At 48.5% G+C, this 22,618-nt stretch overlaps 1 protein-coding gene across 1 annotated transcript in view; it reads left to right on the top strand.

The window, feature by feature from the left end:
• Positions 1 to 22,618, top strand: part of CCT6A (chaperonin containing TCP1 subunit 6A) — a 391,452-nt gene that overhangs the window by 176,998 nt on the left and 191,836 nt on the right. The window contains exon 10 of the mRNA XM_069614878.1: positions 13,973 to 14,120. Coding sequence (XP_069470979.1) covers positions 13,973 to 14,120 — 148 coding nt within the window. The remainder of the gene's footprint in view (positions 1 to 13,972; positions 14,121 to 22,618) is intronic.

Below are 22,618 nucleotides of genomic sequence, written 5' to 3'. Positions count from 1 at the left end.
AGAATTGGTGCAGTCACACAGTGATGGACTTGACTGCTTGGTTTAAGGTAACCCACCTTTTGGTATAGGTCTGTACTACACAAGTTGGTAGTGTGACTGAGCAGCCGACCTCAAGGGGTAAATGTGAGATGTACAAATGAAATCCGTAACTACAAGTAGCCAAGTAACGCTTGCACTCAAGGTTTCAGTTTTAAATTGGCATGTATTTCTCCATGGGATCTGGCGTGGATTCACATACTCATGAACATTCTCTTATCAGACTGGGAAGCCTCAGTAAAAGAAGTTTCACTTACAAACTGTCTTTGTCCTAGGAACCAACACTGAGCGCTGAGTCGTACTGCCCCAGCCAATGACTGCCCTCTCCCTAAGCCCCTCTGGCAGCCATCTTCAGATTTTTACCACCCATTCAAGTGAGTACTCGTGGTTTGATCCGTTAGCTTTTCTGTTTTTGCACTTTTTTTTCAATAAAGTTGTCTGATGTTAATCGGCTTAGAATCACATGCTGTGCATAGGTCCGACATCCAGTGGTCACTGCGGAGTATTGCATTTTGTTTTTCGTAGTCGAAAAAGGGGACGTCGAGAAGGCGTGTCTGTAACACTATCCCTATAGTGACTTGCGTTGTACCCACAATCCCTCACGCGTCGAGGTCCCTCAGATTGTTTTTTTCCGCCCAGCTTCTGGTCGCCTTACGCGGAGCTCCTAGAGAGACATTGAAAATACTTACTACGGACCTCGGTCCTTAATTATACTTATTATATTGTTAAAGATCCCTCCCCTCGACGTTGGCTGTGAAGCGGTTTCTCCGCCGAGCAAGTTTTCGACGGAGGGGAAGAGACGGAGGAGATCCTTCGGCGCTGCCGAACACGTGGCCTGGCCTCGCCGGCCAACATACAGTAGGGAGAGTTGGGGTTCGAACTTTTATCTTCTCTTTGAGAATGTCTTTCTTTCTCCCCTATCTTTCCCTTGGTTGTTATTATTGCCTCAGCTATGGAGAGGACACCTTTTAAGTTTTGCCCACGCTGCAGGGGCAAATACACTTGGAAGGACAAACACAAGCTCTGTAATCGTTGCTTGCCCCTCGATCATAAGGAGGACAGCTGCGTGGCCTGTAAGCTCTTGAAACCAAGAACTCTTAAAGAACGAAAAGTTAAGAGGTGGGCGGACTACTATGTTTCCTCACCCGCCGCCGCTGTTACAGAAAGTGACGAGGAGGGTGATAACTCGACGTCCGTTACGGAAGTCCTTAACCCCCAGAAGGAGCGCTCGCGCTCCTCGACGTCCGTCCCCGACGGGCTCGGCTCACGCCCTGCTTATGGGGATGAACACCCCGGCGACAAGGACGCACATAGACCCCATAGGCCTAAGCACACAACCCACTGCTCTTCTTCGTCGAAGACGAAGGATCCATCAGCGCCGAAGGGGACGCAGGGCACTCCGGCGTCTACCTCAGACCGTAAGGGTCTCAAGCCCCACCGGCAAACGCAGCCGCGACCAGCGATTGGGCTTTCATCAAACACGGGCGCTACCTCAATCATCCGACGTAACGCTCCATAGAGCGGCCGTCGAGGAACGCGTAACGCAGGCAACGTCGACACCAGAGCCCTCTACTGACAAACTGGTTGTCGAGAGCCTGGCGAGAATTGTTTCCGAAGACAAACGTAAGCGGACGACGAAACAAACGTCGAATACCGCACAAAAAGCTATGGCAACGCCGAAAAAGCGCAAGAGTAGCCAGGAACTGCCCCCTTCATCTAAGGGCACTTCTGAACTACCGGAGTGCTTTTCAGAGGGCGACGGAAACCTTTCTTCGTTGTGGGAGCGTTCTAAGCGTTTTGAAGGTGAAGACACTGATTTCCCCCCTCTAGACTATTCAGGGGTCCCCCATGAGACCCTTGAAAGACTCCATTCTTGTATGGAGAAAATGGAAATGTTTTTGGGAAGCCAAAACCCACCCACACCCAAAAGACCAAGAGAATGGCCCCAGGATGACCCTAGGGTCAAGATTCCTAGGCTGTTTCCCCCTTCTACAGACGCATATGACCTCACTGAAGGGGAGCAATACCTCCAGGAAGATGAGGAGTGTTTGGGTGGAGAGGAAGAACATGAGGAAGAGGGGTTTGAAGAAGATCCTTACACTAGTGCAGGAGCTTTTGAAGAAGATACAGCTACCTCGCAGCCCTGGCAATCCCCATCAGTGCAGCCTTGGCAATCCCCATCAGTGCACTCAGACCCTGATGTCTTTCACCCTTCTCCTCCCAAGGATTCACCTATTGGAAACCTCTCCCATAGATGACCAACCTTCACTTAATGCACTATTGCGCAAGGCAGCAGCGCATTTTGAAATAGACACAGGGGAGACTCTTCCTGACATAGACTTTGTAGAGAAAGTTATTAAAGAGAAAGCCCCCTGTTAGTCAGTCTATTCCGCTCCTGGCTTCTATAAAGAGAATAACTCCTTCCCTTTCCAATCCGGCCTTAGTCAGAGGGGTCAACCCTCGGATAGAAAGCTCTTCAGCCCTTCGTCCTCTGACCCTTTGTACATCAGAGGACATTCTATTCCGGACTCCCTTGTAGTTCCTAATACAAGAAAAAGAGCGGGGGTACCACTATCCACTAGTGAGGCACCACCTGACAAAGAGGGCAAGAAGCTCTATGCACTTAGGAAGAGAATCACAACCGCCGCCTTCTCAACTAGGATTGCAAATAACAATTCCCTACTAGCTAGCTACGCAGATGCACAGTGGAGCAAGCTGCGCAGCGAAGCAGAGGACGCACCAGAACCCCTACGTTCACGCCTGTTAGCTATAATCTCAGAGGGAACTCTTGTAAACCAGGGCATCGTAAAGAACTCCTTAGATGCCGCAGAGACGGCTGCCCGTTCCCCGGTTCAGGGAATACTTCTCAAACGCCATGTCTGGCTGCGCAATTCGGGATTTAAGCCAGAAACCCAGGTTTCCCTTATAAATAAGCCCATAGAACAAACGCATCTGTGTGGGAAAGCAGTTGATGGCGTCATGTATTTATTTGGTACCTCACACGCGCCTGCGCCCAATGCAAGAGTGGCTCTACAGCCAGTTGTGTCAGGCCAGCGGACAATGGGACGATCTAGTGGTGGTCTCGCAGGCCTTGGTTCTCTCGCTACGGTGGTGGACAAAAGAACCTGTTATTAGGGAAAACTTTTGCCACACCCGCAGTGGAAGCCACTCTAACCACAGATGCATCCCTTACAGGATGGGGGGGGCTCACCTATCCCATCAGACTGCTCACGGAGTGTGGACTCTGAGCTTAGCATCCAAGCATATAAACCTGCTGGAACTACTAGCGGTGTTCAAAGCACTGAAAGCCTTTCAGGAACACTTACAAGGAAAGACAGTGATGGTCCTCCCAGACAGCACCACAGCCATATACTACCTCAACAAGCAAGGGGGCACTCACTCTCCAGGACTGTCCAAGCTGTCCGAGAATATATGGAAGTGGGCTCTCAAACACATGTTCCTACTATCACAACATGTACCAGGGGAACTCAATCTGCTAGCAGACAAACTCAGCAGAGACTTCCCCCTGCCCGAAGAGTACGAATGGCAATTGCACGAAGACATCGTCTTAGACGTCTTCACGCAATGGGGATTCCCGGAAATAGACCTGTTCGCAACTCTGGAGAACTCGCAATGCCAAAGTTACGCCTCCAGGTACCCCCAGAACCAGTCCAAGGGGAACGGTCTGTCGATTCAATGGTCAGGGAAATTTGTTTACGCCTTTCCCCCCGACTCCCCTTCTCAACAAAGTGGTGCACAAGATGCACCAGGAGCAGGTTACCATGATACTAGTGGCCCCAATGTGGGCCCGGCAGCCGTGGTTCGCTCACTTGATGGAGATGTCCCTATCTCCCCCAGTGAAACTTCCCTGCCCGTACAACATGCTGTCACAGGACAAGGGCAGGACACTGCATCCATGCCCTCAGACCATGAATTTAGCAGCCTGGCTCCTGAGATCATAGAATTTGGACATTTACAACCTCCGCAGAGATGAATGGACATCCTCCGGGAAGCCAGAAAACCTAATACTCGCCACTGCTATTCTAGCAAGTGGAAAAGATTTGTCATCTGGTGTAGAGTTAAGAGCATCAACCCGTTTGTCTGCTCTCCCACTAACATTGTTCTGTACTTGACCCATTTACTGGATTGTCTAGTGTTCAATTCCATTAAAGTCCACCTAGCGGCACTTTCTGCATACACCACTTCCCAACTTAAAGTGTCGTGGTGGAAGATGCCAGTTATCAAGGCCTTCATGGAGGGGGTAAAGAGAATACACCCTCCGATAGCTAACTCAGCTCCCGGATGGGACTTAAATGTGGTACTTTTTTAGACTCATGGGCCCTCCTTTCGAACCCATGCACAAGGCAACTCTTAAAGACCTCACTCTTAAGACTGCTTTCCTAATAGCTATCACCTCCATTAGGAGAGTAAGTGAACTACAGGCTCTTTCTGTACTAGACCCCTTCGTAACAGTTCACAAGGATAAGGTGGTTCTACGCACACACCCAAGGTTTGCACCAAAATTCATCTCGCAATTTCATGTAAACCAGTCAATGGAACTACCAACGTTCTTTCAAAACCCTTCCAGCTTGGGAGAAAAAAGTCTGCATACACTAGATGTACGCAGAGCTGTCATGTTCTACATGGAAAGAACCAGACCACTGAGAGACTTATCAGTTCTTTGTCTCTGTGGCAGCAGGAAGAGAAGGAGATGCAGTTTCAAAGTCCACTATATCTAGATGGATTGTTCAATGCGTCACTCTCTGTTACACTCTTGCTAAGAGAGAACTACCCTTCAAGCCAAGAGCACATTCCACTCGAGGCACTGGGGCTTCCATAGCGTTCATTGCAAATGTTCCCCTTGAGTCCATCTGCAAAGCGGCTACCTGGAGTTCTGTGCACACCTTTACAAAACACTGTCTAGATGCACACTCTAGATCGGACTCCCAGGTGGGACAGGCAGTATTAAGACATCTTTTCTCTACTGTTCTTCTCATAACCCACTGCCAACTCCGGGTACTGCTCGCTAGTCTATGCACAGCATGTGATTCTAAACAGATTAACAAACATCAGAAGACAATGCATTACTTACCGTAAAAGCATTTCTGATGGTTGTATCTGCTTAGATTCACATGCGCCCACCCTTCCTCCCCGCTCGGATGGAAGGAACATATAAAGGAAGTCTATCTCTTTCTGTACTCACTCACGTCTAGAAGGCTCCCTCAGGGCAGAAAAATACAAACTGAGGGACCTCGACGCGTGAGGGATTGTGGGTACAACGCACGTCACTATAGGGATAGTGTTACAGACACGCCTTGTCGACGTCCCCTTTTTCGACTACGAAAAACAAAATGCAATACTCCGCAGTGACCACTGGATGTCAGACCTATGCTCAGCATGTGAATCTAAGCAGATACAACCATCAGAAATGCTTTTACGGTAAGTAATGCATTGTCATATTTTTGGTCAATTGAGCCTGTGTGCTCTTTCGCTCCTTTGACCGGCAAGCTGGAATCGTTTGTCGGTGTCTTCAACACCCCTCTAGGGCAAGCATCGGCGAAGCTTCATCGAAAATTCCAGAAAGCCGTTGGGCCTATACTGCACCATGTCTGAGGGTAAGTAGGGAGGCTCCCTCGTAAAGCTCTGATCCAGCTGGGGATTGAGAAACGTGTTTGCAGAGGACAAACCCCCTCCAGTGCCTCTGTGTCCATCCGGACCACAGGGAAGCAGATTGTGAATCACCTTGATTTTTCCAAGCATAGTCAATCGTCGCAGTAGGTTGGCGACATGGCTCAATGCCAAGGCCTCTACCACATGCAGCAAACAAGGGCATGCCTCACACAGGACCAGCTGGTCCGAGGAGCGGGCGTCTAAGGCCTTAGAAGGCGCTCCATTCGGGGTGGTCCAAGAAAAGACCAAGCACCGCAAGATTTCGCCTGGGGTCGCCGGGCAAGTGGGTCCCGCAATGGGCAGGGCGCGCGTATCTTCAGTCTGCCTCCATTTCCAGTCATCGCTCCTCCCTGAAGAGGATATGGACTAACCCAGGGAAGCTGCGGCAGAAGACGAAAGTGCAAAGAAAGGTGTCCGAACTGCCCCTGAATGTCCAGGCGGCAGAGTCCTCATCGATTATCAAGCTGGTGGCTGCTGCCCTCTCAAAGGCAAAAGGTGCTGACCCAGTCCAGGGGCACTTAGTGGTGCCCAGAGTATCCCTTCCCAGAGGCAAGAGGCCTCTGCCAAGCCGGTGGAGAAGCCCCAGGAGAAGAGGATTCAATCTCCTAGCCCGAGACGACCCCTCAGGATGCAAAAAAGGTGAGAGAACGCCTAAACCATGCTCCAGCGTCCCCTGCGGAGGACCTGGTGTCCGTTCACATGGTTGCAGAGAATGACGAGGATGGAAACGTCGAAAGGGAGAACGGAAATGACGATGACTAGGGCACTGAGCCCCTGCAAGCCTGCTCCCCCTACACCCGCGAGGGACTTATCGCTGGACATCCTCTTGATCATCCACACCCTGGTGTTGGAAAACTAGAAGAGGACGCAGACATTGGGCCAGCCCCTGGGGAAGAAGAGACGGCACCGTACACTGCTGGAACAACCGCTGCACATCCAGGCCCCTGGGATACAGGGACAGACGCTCCACTGCAGACACGGACAACTGCAGCGTTTCTCTGCCGCTGAGGGCTTCTCCCACGGACGAAGTGGGCTAGTTCCATGCCATGGTAGTCGGAGCTCTTCCAGCTGACCCCAGAAGAGACAAGGAGGAAGGGTTCCTCGGTGTGATTTCAAGAGGAAGACTATTCTGGCAGTGCCTCTCCTGGACGACGATCTGGTGTTAATGAGTAACCCGGTCTCAGCCCCGTCGAAGAGGGCTAGGCTGGCGAAAAAGTACTGTGAGGCTACGTTCGCAGCCTTCTCCGGACCCTGTTGTCTCAGCGGCAGCAAGAGTCTTCTAACCCCTAGTCTTTAGACGCCATTCCTCCGGACAGTGAAGAGAAGAAGTTGGATGCCATGGGTTGGAAAGTAATGTTCTCGGCGGCAACGATAGTCTAGGCAGCTGACGCGCTTATATCCTGGCCAGATCTTACAGTGAGCTGTGGTATAAAATGGCCCTGCTGCTGGAGTTTCTGCCTGACAAGCGGGTCGAGGCGCTAGAGATCCTCTAGTAGGGTGAGGTGGCATCGGCCCATGCCATCACTGTGGCCCTGGACATTGCAGACACAGGGTTCTGACAGATTGGGAACAGTGTCTGCCTCCGTCATCGAGGCTAGTTAAAAGCCACCGTTGGGAAGGCTGAATCGTTGCAGGCTATTAAGACAGACACTGAGACCGCCTTGGCATGCTTCAGCAACATCGTCCATCCTTTCGTGCCTCATGAGGTAAATCCGGCAGGTCTTCGAAGGGCTTTGGTTGGGGGAAGGGGCTTCCTCTTTGTACCGCTAGCCATTTTGTTCCGTGACCCAAGCCTACAGGGGCAGTTCAAAGGTTTTCTGGAGGTGGCTGATGCTCCAAAAGCGGCACACAGGCCCGAACAAGATTGAACTGGCCAGGACGTCTGGTCCCACCCTTGCACCCCACTGGGAGGCCGGCTGGCAGACTTCGTCAGTGAGTGGGAAAAGATCTCTTTTGACCGGTGGGTGTTAGATGCTTTGGCCCACGGACACACTCTGGAAGTGTCTCTGGATGCGTCCGGTGGCCCAGCAGGAGCAGCACATTTCTCGGCTCGTTCAATAAGTTCAGGCCATGATGAGAAAATGCGCGATGGAGCTGGTGCCAAAGCGGCTCTGGGCCTCCATAGTCCACTCCAGATACTTCTTGGTAAAGACTGGGGGCTGGAAGTTCATTCTAGACCTGCGACGCCTCAACCAATAACTCCAGTCCCAGAAATTCCAGATGGTCACGTTGCAGCAAGTGCTCAACCAACTGGAGTCGGGAGACTACCTGACATCGCTGGATCTGAAGGACGCTTGTTTCCATGTCCCCATTTACGAAAAAATCAGAAATGTATGCATTTCATGGTGCAGGGGAAACTCTATCAATTCAAGGACCTCCCCTTTGGACTGGAGTCAGCCCCCAAGTTAAGTGCCTGGCACCGGTGGCAGCCCACCTGCATCTACAGGGGATACATGTGTACCCATACTTCGATGACTATCCATGCCAGGTCAAGGGAACTGACTGTACATACAGAAAGGACTGTCCTGCTGCTGACGGATCTTGGGTTCCCAGTCAACTATCCAAATTAATCACGGTACGCACTGTTCTGGGGACCAGGCTCAACACGGTCTATTACCTGGTGGATCACTCGGACCAGCGGATGGGGCCCTGCTAGGCAAGGCGCAACTGCTGGCACTGAAGACCACCATGGTGCGGACCATCCAGTTCCTTCTCGGCGTGTCATTATGCATTTAACTGATCAGACCTTGCAGGTTGCAGATGCAAATTTTTTTCTTTCTACGCCCCCCCTTTTAGGAATTCCTGGAACGCTCTGTGGATTCAGGTGTCCAGAAGCTTTGCAGACAAGATTACAATCTGCGACGATTTCTGTCGAGCAAGAAGGTGGTGGGGTGTGTGCTATCACATCTCTGGGGGGGCATGGATTTCCAAAGCCCCCTGTACCAGGCGACTGGCACTACCCTTGAGGGCTGGGGAGCGCACACTGCACATCTCCATGCCAGAGGCTTGTGGCTGCCAGAGGGGAGGCATCTCATATCTTTCCTGGAGCTGCGGGCAGCGTTCTGGGCCCTAAAGTACTTCTGTCACTAGAGGGCAAGGTAGTGTGAGGGTCTTCACGGGCAATGCCACATGATGTTCTATATTCAGAAGCAGGGAACCAGATCCCAGCGCTCTCCAGAGAGGCGCTGGGCTTGTGGCACTGGGCAGTTGGCCAGAAAATGTCCTCATTCCCTTCCACCTGGCGGAGTCGAGAACACAATCACTCATCAGGGAGCTGCTCACTTGCCACGAGTGGGATCTTCGACAGGATCTAGTGCAGTCTCTTTCTCAAATGGAGCAGACCCCCAGATCGATCTGTTTGCAGCAGTGACAAATTCCAAATGCCTGAAATCCGCCTGCAAGTTCCACCAGCCGGGGAACATGGTGGACGAGTTTTCCTTCCAGTGGGAAGGCCTCTTCCTGTACGTGTTGCCTCGCATGCTGCAAGTCATCAATCAACTCGTGCCGATGCAGTATTATCCTCGTCGCCCCAGCATGGCTGAGGCAGATTTGGTACCCAGACCTTCTCAGCATGTCAATGTCATCTCCACAGGGGTCGCAGATCTCCTCACCAGAGGAGGTGCAATCCTGCATCACGACCCAGGATTGCTGAACTTGAAGGCTTGGCTCCTGCAGCCTTAGTTTGGAGGGTGCGAGATGCCGGCATGTGCAGGGAGGTCTTTGCCAGAGCGTTTGTTGAATCTTCAGTGCTATGGGAACAAGTGGAAATGTTTTGCAACGTGGTGCCGGATGCAGAAAATCAACCCTCTGAGGGTCTCGGCCCTGCAGTTTCTTCCATACTGTTGTCCTTGGCCAAGGTGGGGCTGGGTCACGCCTCTATCAAGGTGCATCTGGCGGCTATCTCCTGCTACACCAGGTCTCCAGGACGGGCTTCTCTTTGGTCCAACCGCCTAGTTACGGAGTTACTCAAAGGACTGTTTCAATCATTCCTGCTGGTGAAGGCCCCTGCCCTGGCGTAGGAACTCCATGTGGTGCCGACTAGGCTCATGGGGGCTCCCTTAGAACCTATCGGGCCCCTCTCGTTCATCTCGTGGAATATGGCTTTCCTTGTGGCCCTCGCCTCTGCCAGGAGGGCAGGTGAGATCCAGGCCCTATCCTGCCAACATCCTTAGCTGACTTTTCACATGAGGGTGGTGCTGTGGACGCACCCCTTCTTGCAACATTCTGTTGCAATTCCATCAATCCTTTGGTGTTGCGCGTGTTCTTCCCAGAACCTTTACCGCCGGCTGAAAGGACTTTGCACTGGCTGGATGTGGCTTGTGCGCTGAAGTTGTGTGGCACACAAAGTTTCCGGAAGATGTATTTGAACTTTGTTCCTGTGAACCATGGGAAGGCCTTGTCCAAGGCTTGCATCTCCAGGTGGCTCTCCGGCTGTATCACACACGGTCATCTGTTGGCAAACCAACTGTTGCAGAGCTGTCCCAAGTGCTGTTCCAGCAGCGATCGCTGTGACAGCGTTCCTGTCTGTGCCCCTGCTGGACATCTGTAGGGCTGCTACGTGGCGGTCCACGCACACCTTCACGAGATTCTACTGCGTCGACCGGGATTCGAGGGAGGAGTCCAGAGTCGGTCAGGCAGTGCTGCGCAACCTGTTAGCTTAAGGTGAGCCTGGTGAGGAGGTAAGATGCTTAATGTTGAGCCTTGCCACCTCCCGTGGTTGTGCAGGTTTACTGTTATGTATTCTTGTATTCATGAGCATGTGAATCCATGTCAGACCCCATGCTGGATAAGGAATATGTTACTTACCTGTAACTGTTCTCCATCATGGGTCTGGCATGGATTCGCATGCGAACCCTCCCTCCCCTCTGCGGCTCTTCACTTGGTCATACTGCCACTTTACGTGCTACCAAATCTGAGGATGGCTGCCAGGGGCGGGGCTTAGGGAGAAGGCAGTAATTGGCTGTGGGGCAGTATGACCAGAGACCAGTGATTGGTTACTACGAAAGACAGATCAGCAACGAAACTGATTTTTTTTCTATACCAAGGATTCCCAGCCTGACGGGGAATATTCATGAGCATGTGAATCCATGCCAGACCCATGCTAGAGAAGTTACAGGTAAGTAACTTGTTCCTTATTAAAGCTTTCATGGAGGGAGTGAAGAGAATGCACCCTCCCATTTTTAACCCGGCTCCCGGATGGGACCTAAACGTGGTGTTGACTAGGTTTATGGGGGCTCCTTTTGATCCCATGCACAAAGCAAGTCTTAAAGACCACACCTATAAGACAGCTTTTTTAATAGCTATTACCTCCATTAGGAGAGTAAGTGAACTACAAGCGCGCTCAATCATAGATCCCTTTGTAACAGTTCACAAAGACAAGGTGGTTCTGCGCACTCGCCCTAGGTTTGTGCCTAAATTCATTTCCAAGTTCCATATGAACCAGTCGACAACTACCAACATTTTTTTCAAAATCCTTCAAGCTTGGGAGAAAGAACCCTGCACACTCTGGATGTACGCAGAGCTGTCAAGTTCTACATGGAAAGAACTTGACCTCTAAGGAAGACTAATCAGTTTTTCCTTTCATTGACGGCAGGAAGAGGAGCCTCAGTCTCCAAATCCACGATCTCTAGGTGGATTGTCAAATGCATAGCACTCTGCTACAGTCTTGCTAAGAGAGCTGCCCTTCAAGCCTCGAGCACATTATACTCTAGGCAATGGGGAGTCAATAGCATTCATTGCAAATGTTCCCCTTGAGTCCATTTGCAAAGTGGCAACCTGGAGTACTTTACACACCTTTACAAAACACTATTGCCTAGACACTCATTCTAGGTCTGATTCTCAGGTGGGACAGGCAGTACTAAGACGTCTTTTCACTAATGTTCCTTCTCACAACCCACCTCCAACTCCGGGTGCTGCTCGCTAGTCTATGCACAGCATGTCATTCTAAGCAGATAAACATCAGAAGATGGGCATTACTTACCGTAAAAGCATTTCTGGTGGTTGGATCTGCTTAGATTCACATGCACCCACCCATCCTCCTCGCTCGGATGGAAGGAACATAGACGTCTTGCCACTTTTTCTCTTTTCTGTAATCACTCCTGATGGTTATAAGGCTCCCTCTTGGCAGAAAAAATACAATCGGAGGGACCTCGACACGGGAGGGTTCTTGGGTACACTAAATGTGACGTGGGGATATTGTTACAGGCATGCCCATGTCGACGTCCCCTTTCGATTCTCGAAAGATTAGATGCAATAGAGATGCAATACTCTGCGGTTACCATTGGATGTCGGACCATATGCACAGCATGTGAATCTAAGCAGATACAACATCAAATGCTTTTACGGTAAGTAACGCATTTCGCATGGTGACTGCACAAGTCACTGTAAAGTGTTTGAGCAGTGCGACACTGGGGAATCAATTGAACATCACTGTCAGATGAACGCAGTGGCAATGGCAGTAAGAAGGGGTTATCGTTTGAGTGACCTGTAATGGATGGACTGTGTGGTCCGACAACTACACTTGGACAGAGTGCCCTGCCTGGAAAAGCTAATGAAGGTATATGTAAAGAAACCAGTGTCTTGAAATAGCCCTATATGTGAATTTGAGGTCAAACAGCTTCAAGAAAACGCCCTAAGTGAAATGGTGCAGGTATAGACATCAAAGGAGAAGCCTAATATACATAGAATCGAAATCTGCAATGTCTCTCGAGGAGCTCTGCGTAAAGGCGACCAGTAGCTGGGCGGAAAAAAACAATCTGAGGGACCTCGACGCGTGAGGGATTGTGGGTACAACGCATGTCACTATAGGGATAGTATTTCAGACACGCCTTGTCGACGTCCCTTTTCGAGTACGAAAAACAAAATGCAATACTCCGCAGTGACCACTGGATGTCGGACCTATGCACAGCATGTGAATCTAAGCAGATACAACCATCAAATGCTTTTACGGTAAGTAATGCATTGGCATATGATTTTGGAAGTCAAGAGGAACTGTGTATTGTATTTGGTTATTTATGTAGTTCTCTCCCCACTTGTGCAGCCTCAATGCACTGTTTTCCTCGGTTGGAACGCCCTTGGTGACCGTAGTCTGTGATTGGAAATTCTAGGGAGTTTAGCTTGGAGATGCATGTGTGCATGGGTCGCTGGCAAGGCTCGACTAAGCGGCCCAAGAGGTTGGACAGGTGGGTGCTGTTTGGTGTTAGAGATTGCTGTTGAGTATGTGAGTCCAGCTATACTGGGTTCCTTTCAGGTGGTCGTTGTATGCGCAGAGGTGTTGGATGTACGTCGGGTGTTTCAGTCTGGACAGCAGTGTGAAGCTAGACTGGATGTACTTAGCCATATTCTATCGTGCATGGATTCTTGGCGGTGCATGCAGCCTGTGTCCACACTAGTGATGTGAGATACGTACCATAGGCTGTGAGATTGCTTGGATGGGGCAAGATTTGTCCAGGTTTAGAATTAAGTCCTATACCAATGGGCCTAGGTTTTATGCTGTAGCATGTATCTGCATATATTAAACAAAGATGGAGGCTACTCCTATATTTGAGAATCCTGTATAGTGGGGAAAAGGCCCATGTTTCAGTGCAGTAGGCCTCGTATAATAAACAGAGGAGGCTACACCTAGATTCGAGAATCATAGATTTAAGAATTGGTGAAAAGTAGTGACTTCTAACTGGGAAGTGTCCCAAGGAACGGTTTTTGGAACCCCAATATTTTGTGAACTGTTTTTTTAAATTTATTTTTTTACTTGTGGCAGGGGAAGCTGATCCCAAGCCAAGAGATGGAAGCTCTGAACTTTATTTTTGAACACTATTATTTTGATGCTGACATCCTTACTCATTGTATACAGTTAAATGTGGGGGCAAGTATAGGTTTATATTAACATACATTTTCTGGCAAAAGTAGAATATTGGGTTCTTAAGACTGCACCTAGTGTCTATGCAGAGCAGTGAAGAACCTTTGCACATCTGAGCTTTTAAAAATGTGTCTTGGAGGAACAATTGGATGCAAATGGGTGCTCTGCAGACTTGCAACCCCTCTTGATTACTTTGTACAATGACCTGCGTTTCCAGGTGTTTAATCTGAATGCGTATTGGCTGTGTGCATTTCCTGACTGCTCAACTTGCGCTGTATCACGATTATATTTTACAGAAGTATTTTGTAATCTTGCACAAGTGATTTGCCAGTAAATATACTACATGTACTGTCAAGTTTCAATATTCGTACCAGATATTAATGTTTCATTTGTTCAATCTTTTGCCGATAGGGTGAAGAGAAGTTCACTTACATTGAGAAATGTGATGACCCTCGCTCTGTAACCCTGTTGATCAAAGGGCCAAACAAACACACACTTGAACAAATCAAGGATGCCATCAGAGATGGGTTGCGTGCTGTGAAAAATGCCATTGAAGATGGTGAGTAAGGAAACACTTTTACACTGTTAGGTAACAATTGATGTAGTCAACTGGTGTGGCACTACAGAGGTTAGGTCTCTTCTTGGGTAACCCACCTTTTTATATAGGCCAGTACTACACAAGTTTGTGGTGTGACTGAGCAGCCAAGCTTATCTTAAGAGGGGCAATGTGCACTGTACAATGAAATGAGTAAATGCAGCACATAGTGATGTCATTTGAGGTCCGTAATAAGTTATTTTGGATCACCTACACATTGAGTTACAAAGGCCTGTGCAAGTGAGTTGAATTAACTGAGGGTAAAATGGCACTCCCCAAGGTAGGAAGCACCACAAATGGCAAAAGGTTGATGCACCCCAATCCCCACAGTACCTGTGAACTAGGGGTGTCACGGTATTAGTTTTATGATGGTATGATAACCTTCTTGCCAAATGACGGTATATCATGGTTATCGCGGTATAGCAGGTGTAGCTAACCAATCTTAACAAATATTTTCTAAAAGGTCATAAATTGTCAGATTTATCACAAACAAAACCAGGCACCCAGGGCCAGAATTGGGCTTTTCAACATACTTTCCACTGAAATGCCATCCCTTGCTTCCACCAAACACACGTGTGTGGGGGGGGGGCTGCTGCAACTGGCAAAGCAAACTGAATAGCTTTTCTTAAGTGGTCATTTTGGCTTTTAGCTCCCCCACTGGCTACTGGTGAAGACGAACATGTTGCCATCTTTATAACCTGCATGCCACAGATCAATGGAGGCTGATGGTAGTATAAGATTGTGCGCATACACACATGCACATGCACGCTCTCTTTACGTTACAGCCTTTAGTTTACTTGCAGGCCAAAAGAAGGTGTTCATGTAATCAGAGATGTTACCCTTTGGTATGGCAGCAGGGAATACCCACAGAGATGAGTGAATTTTGCAGTGTGACTTATTGTATGTAAATTCAATGATAGAACCAGGCAAATACCCCATTGTCTTATGTTTAGCAAACATTATCCATTATAAATATACCAAAGCCGCCAACCCAAAGTAAACGCTTTCCAATCTTGGCACTGTATTTATTCTTCCTATTGCTAACATATTTTTTGTCAGGCACATGTGGTTTATGGAATGGCATTAAAAACTGCTCCAACTGAAACTACTTGCCAGATGGCACATCCAACAGTGCAAGACCAAGACTGTGCAGCACTTGCTTACTGCAGCCTTTCCAAATTAGATAGAAAAAGCGCACTTAACGGTATGAACGGTATACCAGTATAAACAATGTGACGGTTATTATTGTTCAATTGAGTGGTTCACGGTATCTTTAACGGTATACCGTTATACTGTTACATCCCTACTGTGAACTGAAGAATTTGTTCCAGCTAGATGCCTTCTGGTCGCAGTGCTGCAGACCCTTGTTCCAGGTCCTTGGTCGTGGTGACAAAAGGGAAGATGTTTGGCGGGCTCCTGCAGCAGCATTCTCGAGAGGTACTCTGCAGCAATGAATTCTCCTTGAGTCATTGGCTCTGATTTTGGCAACTTTTTCTCAGCCCCAAAGAACTAACAGCTCTGGTTAGAAGTTACTTGATATCTTTTGTCCTGGAATCTGGTGACGTGATTCTGGATGAAGATTGCCTGCTTTCAAATAGATTGTCCAACGTATTACTCATCTTTGACATATGTCCAGTTTCGGCTGCTTTGGTAAACTTTCAACAGAGGGTATTAAGCAAGATTATAGTACCCTTTGGGTGCACTACAACATCCCTGACCTCCTGTCAATAGAAACCCAACCTTTGTTATAAGTCTGCACTAAACAGGTTGGTAGTGTGTAGAGCAGCCAGGCTTATCTAAAGAAGGGTCAATGTGAGCTGTTGGAGATTCACAATGACAAGTATTCAAGTAAACTTGCGCGCAAGGTTTCTTGATGAAACAATTATTTTATCAGAGTAAGCCTTCAGAAGGGGGCAATAAAAACACCACACAAATAGATTTCAAAACACACACTCTTAATTTTCTAAGTCAGGAAGTACCCTTTGGGGATGGCCTACAGACACAACCTACACCCTCGGGTGACTTCAATAGCTAGGGTGCTGGGGACATTATCACTGTTGCATTTAGAAGAGCTTAGGAATTGGGTTAAAGGTTGTTCGAACATACAAGAGATCACACATTCTCAACCAGGCAAATACTTTTGGATGCCCCAACAAGTTATTCAGTGGAACAGGCTAAGCCAAAGTCAATGGGCAAAGGTCTGAGCTGAAGCACTTCTTTTCAGGTGAGTAAAACATCCTTGCGCAATGTTTTTGGAAGTCTTTGAAGAAAAAGAGTCATCAATGTAGGGCCACAAGCTGTTAGACATGTGAGTAGTAGAAGATGCAAGCACCTCTACAACAAGAGGTGAATTCTCTCAGACTTTACACTAACTTTGGATTGAAGAGAGAGTGCAGCAGATGACTTGCTCCTATGCAGCTCTGCAGATCTCACTGTTCCTGGGCCTCAGTCGTGGGGACAAGAGGGAGAACTTCAGGGGACCCCTGCACTGCAATGGGACGGTCACTGCTTGCAACTGGCAAACGTCAAACAAGTGGCACTTCAATGTTTCAGCTCCTCGCTGACTACAGCAAATAGCAACACTGCAGTTGCTGGCTGTCGAGATGGGTTTTCCTGGCTTCTGGGGTTACACATTCTGTTGGGGCTTGGGCTCGGTCAGTCCTGCTTCCTGGGAGTCCAAAGGATCTTCCTGGAGCTCTTGACCAGCTTAAAAGCGACGCACACAAACTGTATTCCTCTCCCTGGCTATTCGGTTTCCAGCAGCAACTCTGTGGAAATTCAACCAGCTCCAAGGATTTCCAGGTGGCTTACTTTGGAGTTGTTTGGAAGAAGTCGTCCTTGCAGGAGCTCCTGTTGATATAAGTGGAGTTTTCATCACAGCAGTAGAGCTTTCTCCGGGCAAACCAACCGTCCAGCAGTTGCTGCATGTCTCTTCAGATTCCTTCGTCCAGTGGTCGACTGCCTTGCAAGCTAAAACGCCTTGCCTTTTTATGTAGCTTGCTCCCATTCATTCCAGCCTAGCTGTCACCCAGCAAGGTGGCTGTCCTTGCCGATAGTCAGCCGGCCAATCAGAGTGCATGTAGGTCTCCTAGGAGTAAGCACAGGGAGTTTTGGGCACCTCCCTCACTGCATGCCCCCGCCAGACACCCTGGAGCCAGAGGCGGGTTTCACTTGTGAAGCCTGCCAAAGGCCAAACAAAGGGACCAAACCTGGTTTGGCGCGCACAGTAAATCTAAGGACCTTTCCACAAAGAAATGGCGTAAAGACTGCTGCCATTTTGACAAAGGCACCAATGGGTGCTTTGCCATGGCTGCGAACACAGCCTGCGGTAAAATCCTGTAATGGTAGTAAAAAGTAAACCACTGCCACCAGCCATTCGGTGAGGACAGGGTAACAAAAAATTGTTACATAAGAAGTTAGACTAGGGGGGGGGATATGAAGTAACCCCTCAGCACCCTATTGTAAGTCTGTGCTGGGTCTAGAAAGTTACAAATGTAAGTAAAGTCAATTTCACTTTACTGCTCTGGGAAACAGTAGTTTATCCCAGAGAAGGCATTCTAAACCTTTTGGAAATCTGAAAGACTTCCCTGTGTCACTGCACTGAAGGGGCTGTGTGACACAATTTAAAAGATGGTGCCTATGGAGTTTGTCAGATTCCACAACCAGAAGAAACAGTACAAAATCACATTAAAATACATGAGTGGGGGGGGGGTGGAGGGGGGTAAGGTCTCACACTGTCCAATCCATGAAGGTTGCTGGGGGGGTCTCTATGGTAGAGGGAACTGGCACATTTCTGAGAATTCTCCTTAACATGGGGCGCCCTACGTCGATGTTATCGCGTCCATATCCCTCGAAGCCCTCTGTTGAGGATGACGACGTCCGATGTTATATGTAGCATGCATGGCGCCCATTGGCTTCCGTTTTGTTTGCTTTGTGTGAAACTTGGTGCGCCACATACTTATTGAGTATATTTCTGTGCATTTTTCAGAAACTTTCCGAGAGTCTTCTACTCCATCGACTTCCTCGGTCCGGTTTAAAAAGGAGCAAGATCTGCACTTCGAACATGTATCACCGACCCGCATCCGATCTGCCTGTGGTGCCTCGGAGAGGGCCACGATGCAACAGTGTTCCAAGTGCCAGGCCATAACAAAAAAAGCATTGAGGGAACAAAGGTTAACTTGTGGTAGGCAGAGTTTCCAAACAAAGTCCCGGCCTGCTGGTCTTTCGAACGATGAGCCACGAGATGACTCCTCAGAGGAGCTCATGCGGGAACCTGTTCCATCGGCCGCTGCAAATGCTGCTTCAAAACCACTCTGAGGGCTTGAATCACTCATCACCAGTTGGGGGTGGGAGGTAGGAGGAGGGGCAGGTTGTCTAAGCCTTTGAAGAATGGCCAGACATTACTTCCGACACTTGGGCTCTGGAAACAATAGCCCATGGTTACTGCTATCCATTTGTAAGGAAGCCCCTGGAAAATCCGCCAAGGAAACACACTTTGAAGCTTCCGGATCGGCTCCTTGTGTAGGAAATTTTGGCCCTGCTAGAGAAAGGCACTATAGAACCAGTGCCCGATGCAGAGGGTCAAGGGTTGGTAATCCCCATCGTTTTTTGATTCCCAAAAAGGATGGAGGACTGAGGACTTAAGATACTTAAACAAGTCAAAGACAAGTTCAAAACAAAATGGTCACTCTTTCTCAGATCCTTCAGGCCCTCCAACTCCAGGATTGTTTGGTGTCATTAAACCTTCAGTATGCTTATTTTCATGTGCCAATTCATCTTGAGCGCAGGGAATTCTTGAGGTTTGCGGTCAGCGTCTCGCACTTTCAGTTTCAAGTGCTGCCATTCGGGTTGACCTCCGCCCAAGGATTTTCACCAAACTGATGGCGGTGGTGGCAGCGAGTCTCAGGAGGGGGTTGAGGGATTCACATCTACCTCTATCTGGACGATTGGCTGATCAGGGCTCATTATCCCTAACAAGTGAGATCTGTTACCTGCCACTTCCTTCAGATTGGGCCTCCATCTACAAGAAGTCCCATAGACACCTTCCCAGAAGCTCCAATACAGCAGAGCTGTACTAGACACATCCTTGGGGAAGAGCTCGCCACCCGAGGTGAGGTCTCGATTCTTCAGATGGAAAAATAAATTCAGAATGCCCAGTGTCTTCCAGCCTTCGATCTCTTAAGGTTGCTTGGCCTCATGGCATCCTGCATTTTTCTGGTGCCAGTGGCCCGTCTGAGGATGAGATCCTTTAAATGGGCTCATAGAACTCAATGGTCCCAATTCTCAGGTAGGATGTCGGACTGTCTTCAGATTCCGACAAGTCTCGCAGGATCTTCTGTGGTGGGGCTGTGAGGAAAATATTCTGAAGGGAGAACCGTTTTGGCAACCATGGCCGGAGATGACAGTAGTGACGGATGCCTCGCTCACGGGGTGGGGAGCTCATGCCAACAATCTGTCCATCAGTGGTTGTTGGGCTCCATCACAGTCAAAACTACACATCATAATTTTGGAGCTGAGAGCATTCTGAATAGCGCTGAAGGCTTGTCTGCCATCTGTCAGAGTAAAGAACGTCCTGATAATGACCGACTACACAGTAATGCACTACCTCAACAAGAGAGGCCTGTGCAGAGAGGCAATGTAGCTCTGGTACTGGGCTATTCGAGAAGGAATCTACCTTTCGGGGCTTCACCTGGCTGCAGACAACACGGCGTCAGATGCTTTGAGCAGGCTGTGTCAACCAGAAGTGTGAGCAGTACTGCTCAAGGGAATTTCCTCCGAGGAGCTCTAGGAGACACGTTCGTGGTGGATTGGGAATTTTCCTTGCTGAAAGTTTCCTCCAGTCCCTGTCATTCCTCATGTAATCAGGAGTTTGCGAAGTTTCGGGAAAAGCATGTTCCTAATTTCCCCAGTTTGGGTCCGGAGCACATGACCTACCCTGACCTTCTGGATATGGCCATCTGTCCTCTGATGCGTCTTCCACAAAGAACCTTCTCTCGCAAGGGTCGGGTTCTCATTCCAGAGATCAGGAACTTCAACCTTCACGCTTGGTTTCTGAAAGGCTTGAGGTATAAGGATTGGGACCTCACAGATGATGACATGGAGGTGTTTGTTTATTTGTTTGGTAATGTGCGCCAAACCCATTAGGTAGCCGGGCGCAGTAGAGGTCAAGACAGCTTAAACTTGGTTACAAATGAGTACATAGAAGCATATAATATACAAAAAACAGTTTGAAAATAGGCTGCCAGCGGAGCTTCATTGGAATACAGAAGGAAGCAAGTTAAACAGAATATGCAGTAGAGACAGGAGTGCAAGGTACCGAGAGGGTAAGCTAAGTAATTCGTTCGTAGCCATGTAATTATATTGAATCTAAATGTAGGATATGGTTGTTCCTTTCTGAGGTTGTGCGGTAGTGCATCCCAGGTTTGTGCTGCAATAACTGGGAAGCTAGATCCTCCCGCTGTGACACGCTTGAATCTAGGCGTTTCCAGGGTATGGGCATTGGCTGTTCTTGGACGTGTGGACGATCTTCTATTTATCCTTTCAGCAAGGTAGGGTGCGGTCAAGTTGTTTAAGCATTTGGAGGTAAGGGAGGCTGTTTTTAGAAGTATCCTGTCAGCTATTTTTAGTCAGTGTGCCTCTCTCCTAACATCAGGTGTTCGCTCATGGGGATATTCAGGGCTGCTCTTTCAGCCAGAAGGCCAGCAACAAAATCTCTGCCGTTGGAACACATTTTGCAGCTAGTGCAGAGAAAAGAATATTTATCTCTTTCAGTGTGACGCTCCAGATATTTTATTTTTGCTTTCATTGGCGCATAAAGGTTTTCAGGTTGGCACCATTAAAGGGCTACTTGGCAGCGCTATCCATCTTTAAGCATTCATCAGAGGAATGCTCCTATTTCAAGATTCCGCTGGTGACTCAATTTCTGAAGGGGCTCACTAATGTGTTCCCTCATCTCCTTTTCAGGTTTCGCTTAAGGACCTCAACTTGGTTGTGAAATGTCTGTGTGCCCCATTTGAACCATTGCACATGTCCTTTATGGTTTTTAACCTTTAAAACCATCCTATTGGTTGCATTTCTTCTGCACGTAGAGTGCGATTTGCAGGCACTTTCTTCCAAGCCCTTTTACTATATTCCACAAGGACAGGATTGTTTTAAGGGTGAACCCTCCTACTTGCCTAAGGTAGTCTGACTTCCATTCAAGTCAGAAAATTGTGCTGCCAGCGTTTTACCCTCTTCCTAGTAAGGAAGAGTAACAACTCCATAGGCTGGAGCATTAAGCTTTTACATAGCCAGAATGTATTTGTAGGGTATACAGGGCACCGATTTGGGCTGGCTGTTACTCAGACATTGTCTCAGTGGATCATTCTAGCCATCTCAGAATGCTAGACTGGCAGCCAAAGACACTCCTGGGGGTTTACGTGCTCATTCCACCAGGGGCATGGCTACATCGACAGCTCTTCAAAAGGGTGTCCCTATAAAGAACATTTGCGATGCTGCTACGTGGGCATCTAGTCTAAAGTTTACAGAGCATTTTTCGCTGGAAGCTTCTCATGGTCAGGATGTTGTTTGGTAAGGCGGTCCTTAATACCGCCCTCAAAGTACAAATTGTTAAATATGAAAATTCCACTCCCTCCGCCACTCGGGGATACTGATTTGGGAGTCTGTCAAAGATGAGGAATGCATTGGAGGACACCTCATTTTAAGAACAAGTTACTTAAAACCGTACACTTCTTTCGACGATGATGTTCCAACATTTTCCTCATTGCCCTCCCAACATACCCCTCTGAACAAGAGTACCAACAGCAACCCCATACATGTGTTTCAGCCTCGTTGGGCCTTGTAAGTGAGGTTTAGTTTAGTTAATTTATAGAGCGCACCTAACCAGAGCCACCTGGGCGCTTCATTTTGATCGAAAGACCTTGGTTACAAAGAATACAACTACAACGGTTGACTAGTGTTACAAATCAGGTCAACGAAATGGGCGAATACAGTATAATATAAACAATAGCAGAAGTTGTAAATTTACTATGACGCATGTGTGTGAATCGCTAAGGTGAAGTGATGCATCTGACTGTTAGTGTTAAATAGGACGTAACAAGGGGTCACAGGTCTTGAGTGAAGAGCCAAGCTTTACTTTTCTGAAGTTCAGAAGGAGGGTTCGGCTCTGTTCTGGGCATGGCGTTCCAGAGCTTAGCTGCTAGGACTGGGAAACTCAACCCACCGGCTTTGTGTAATCTAAACTTGGGGATGTTGAGGCAGTGTAGGTAGTTGGACTTCGTGGGTCTGGTCGATATGTTCCTGTTGAATTTATCAACCGGGTATTTTGGCGCTGTGTTGGATAGGCATTTGTGCGTGATAACTAATGTGCAAAGAGATTCTGTCTCCCACGGGTAGCCATTGTATATCGCGCCTCGTTGTTGAGATGTGGTTGGAGCTAGGTATGTTGAGGGCTCTTGTAAGTT

This window comes from Ambystoma mexicanum, chromosome 9 (assembly GCF_040938575.1).
Source record: "Ambystoma mexicanum isolate Mex_15411 chromosome 9, UKY_AmexF1_1, whole genome shotgun sequence".
Taxonomy (NCBI): Eukaryota; Metazoa; Chordata; class Amphibia; order Caudata; family Ambystomatidae; genus Ambystoma; species Ambystoma mexicanum.
Note: the sequence above shows the minus strand (reverse complement) of the source record. Positions and strands in the feature narration are given on the sequence as shown.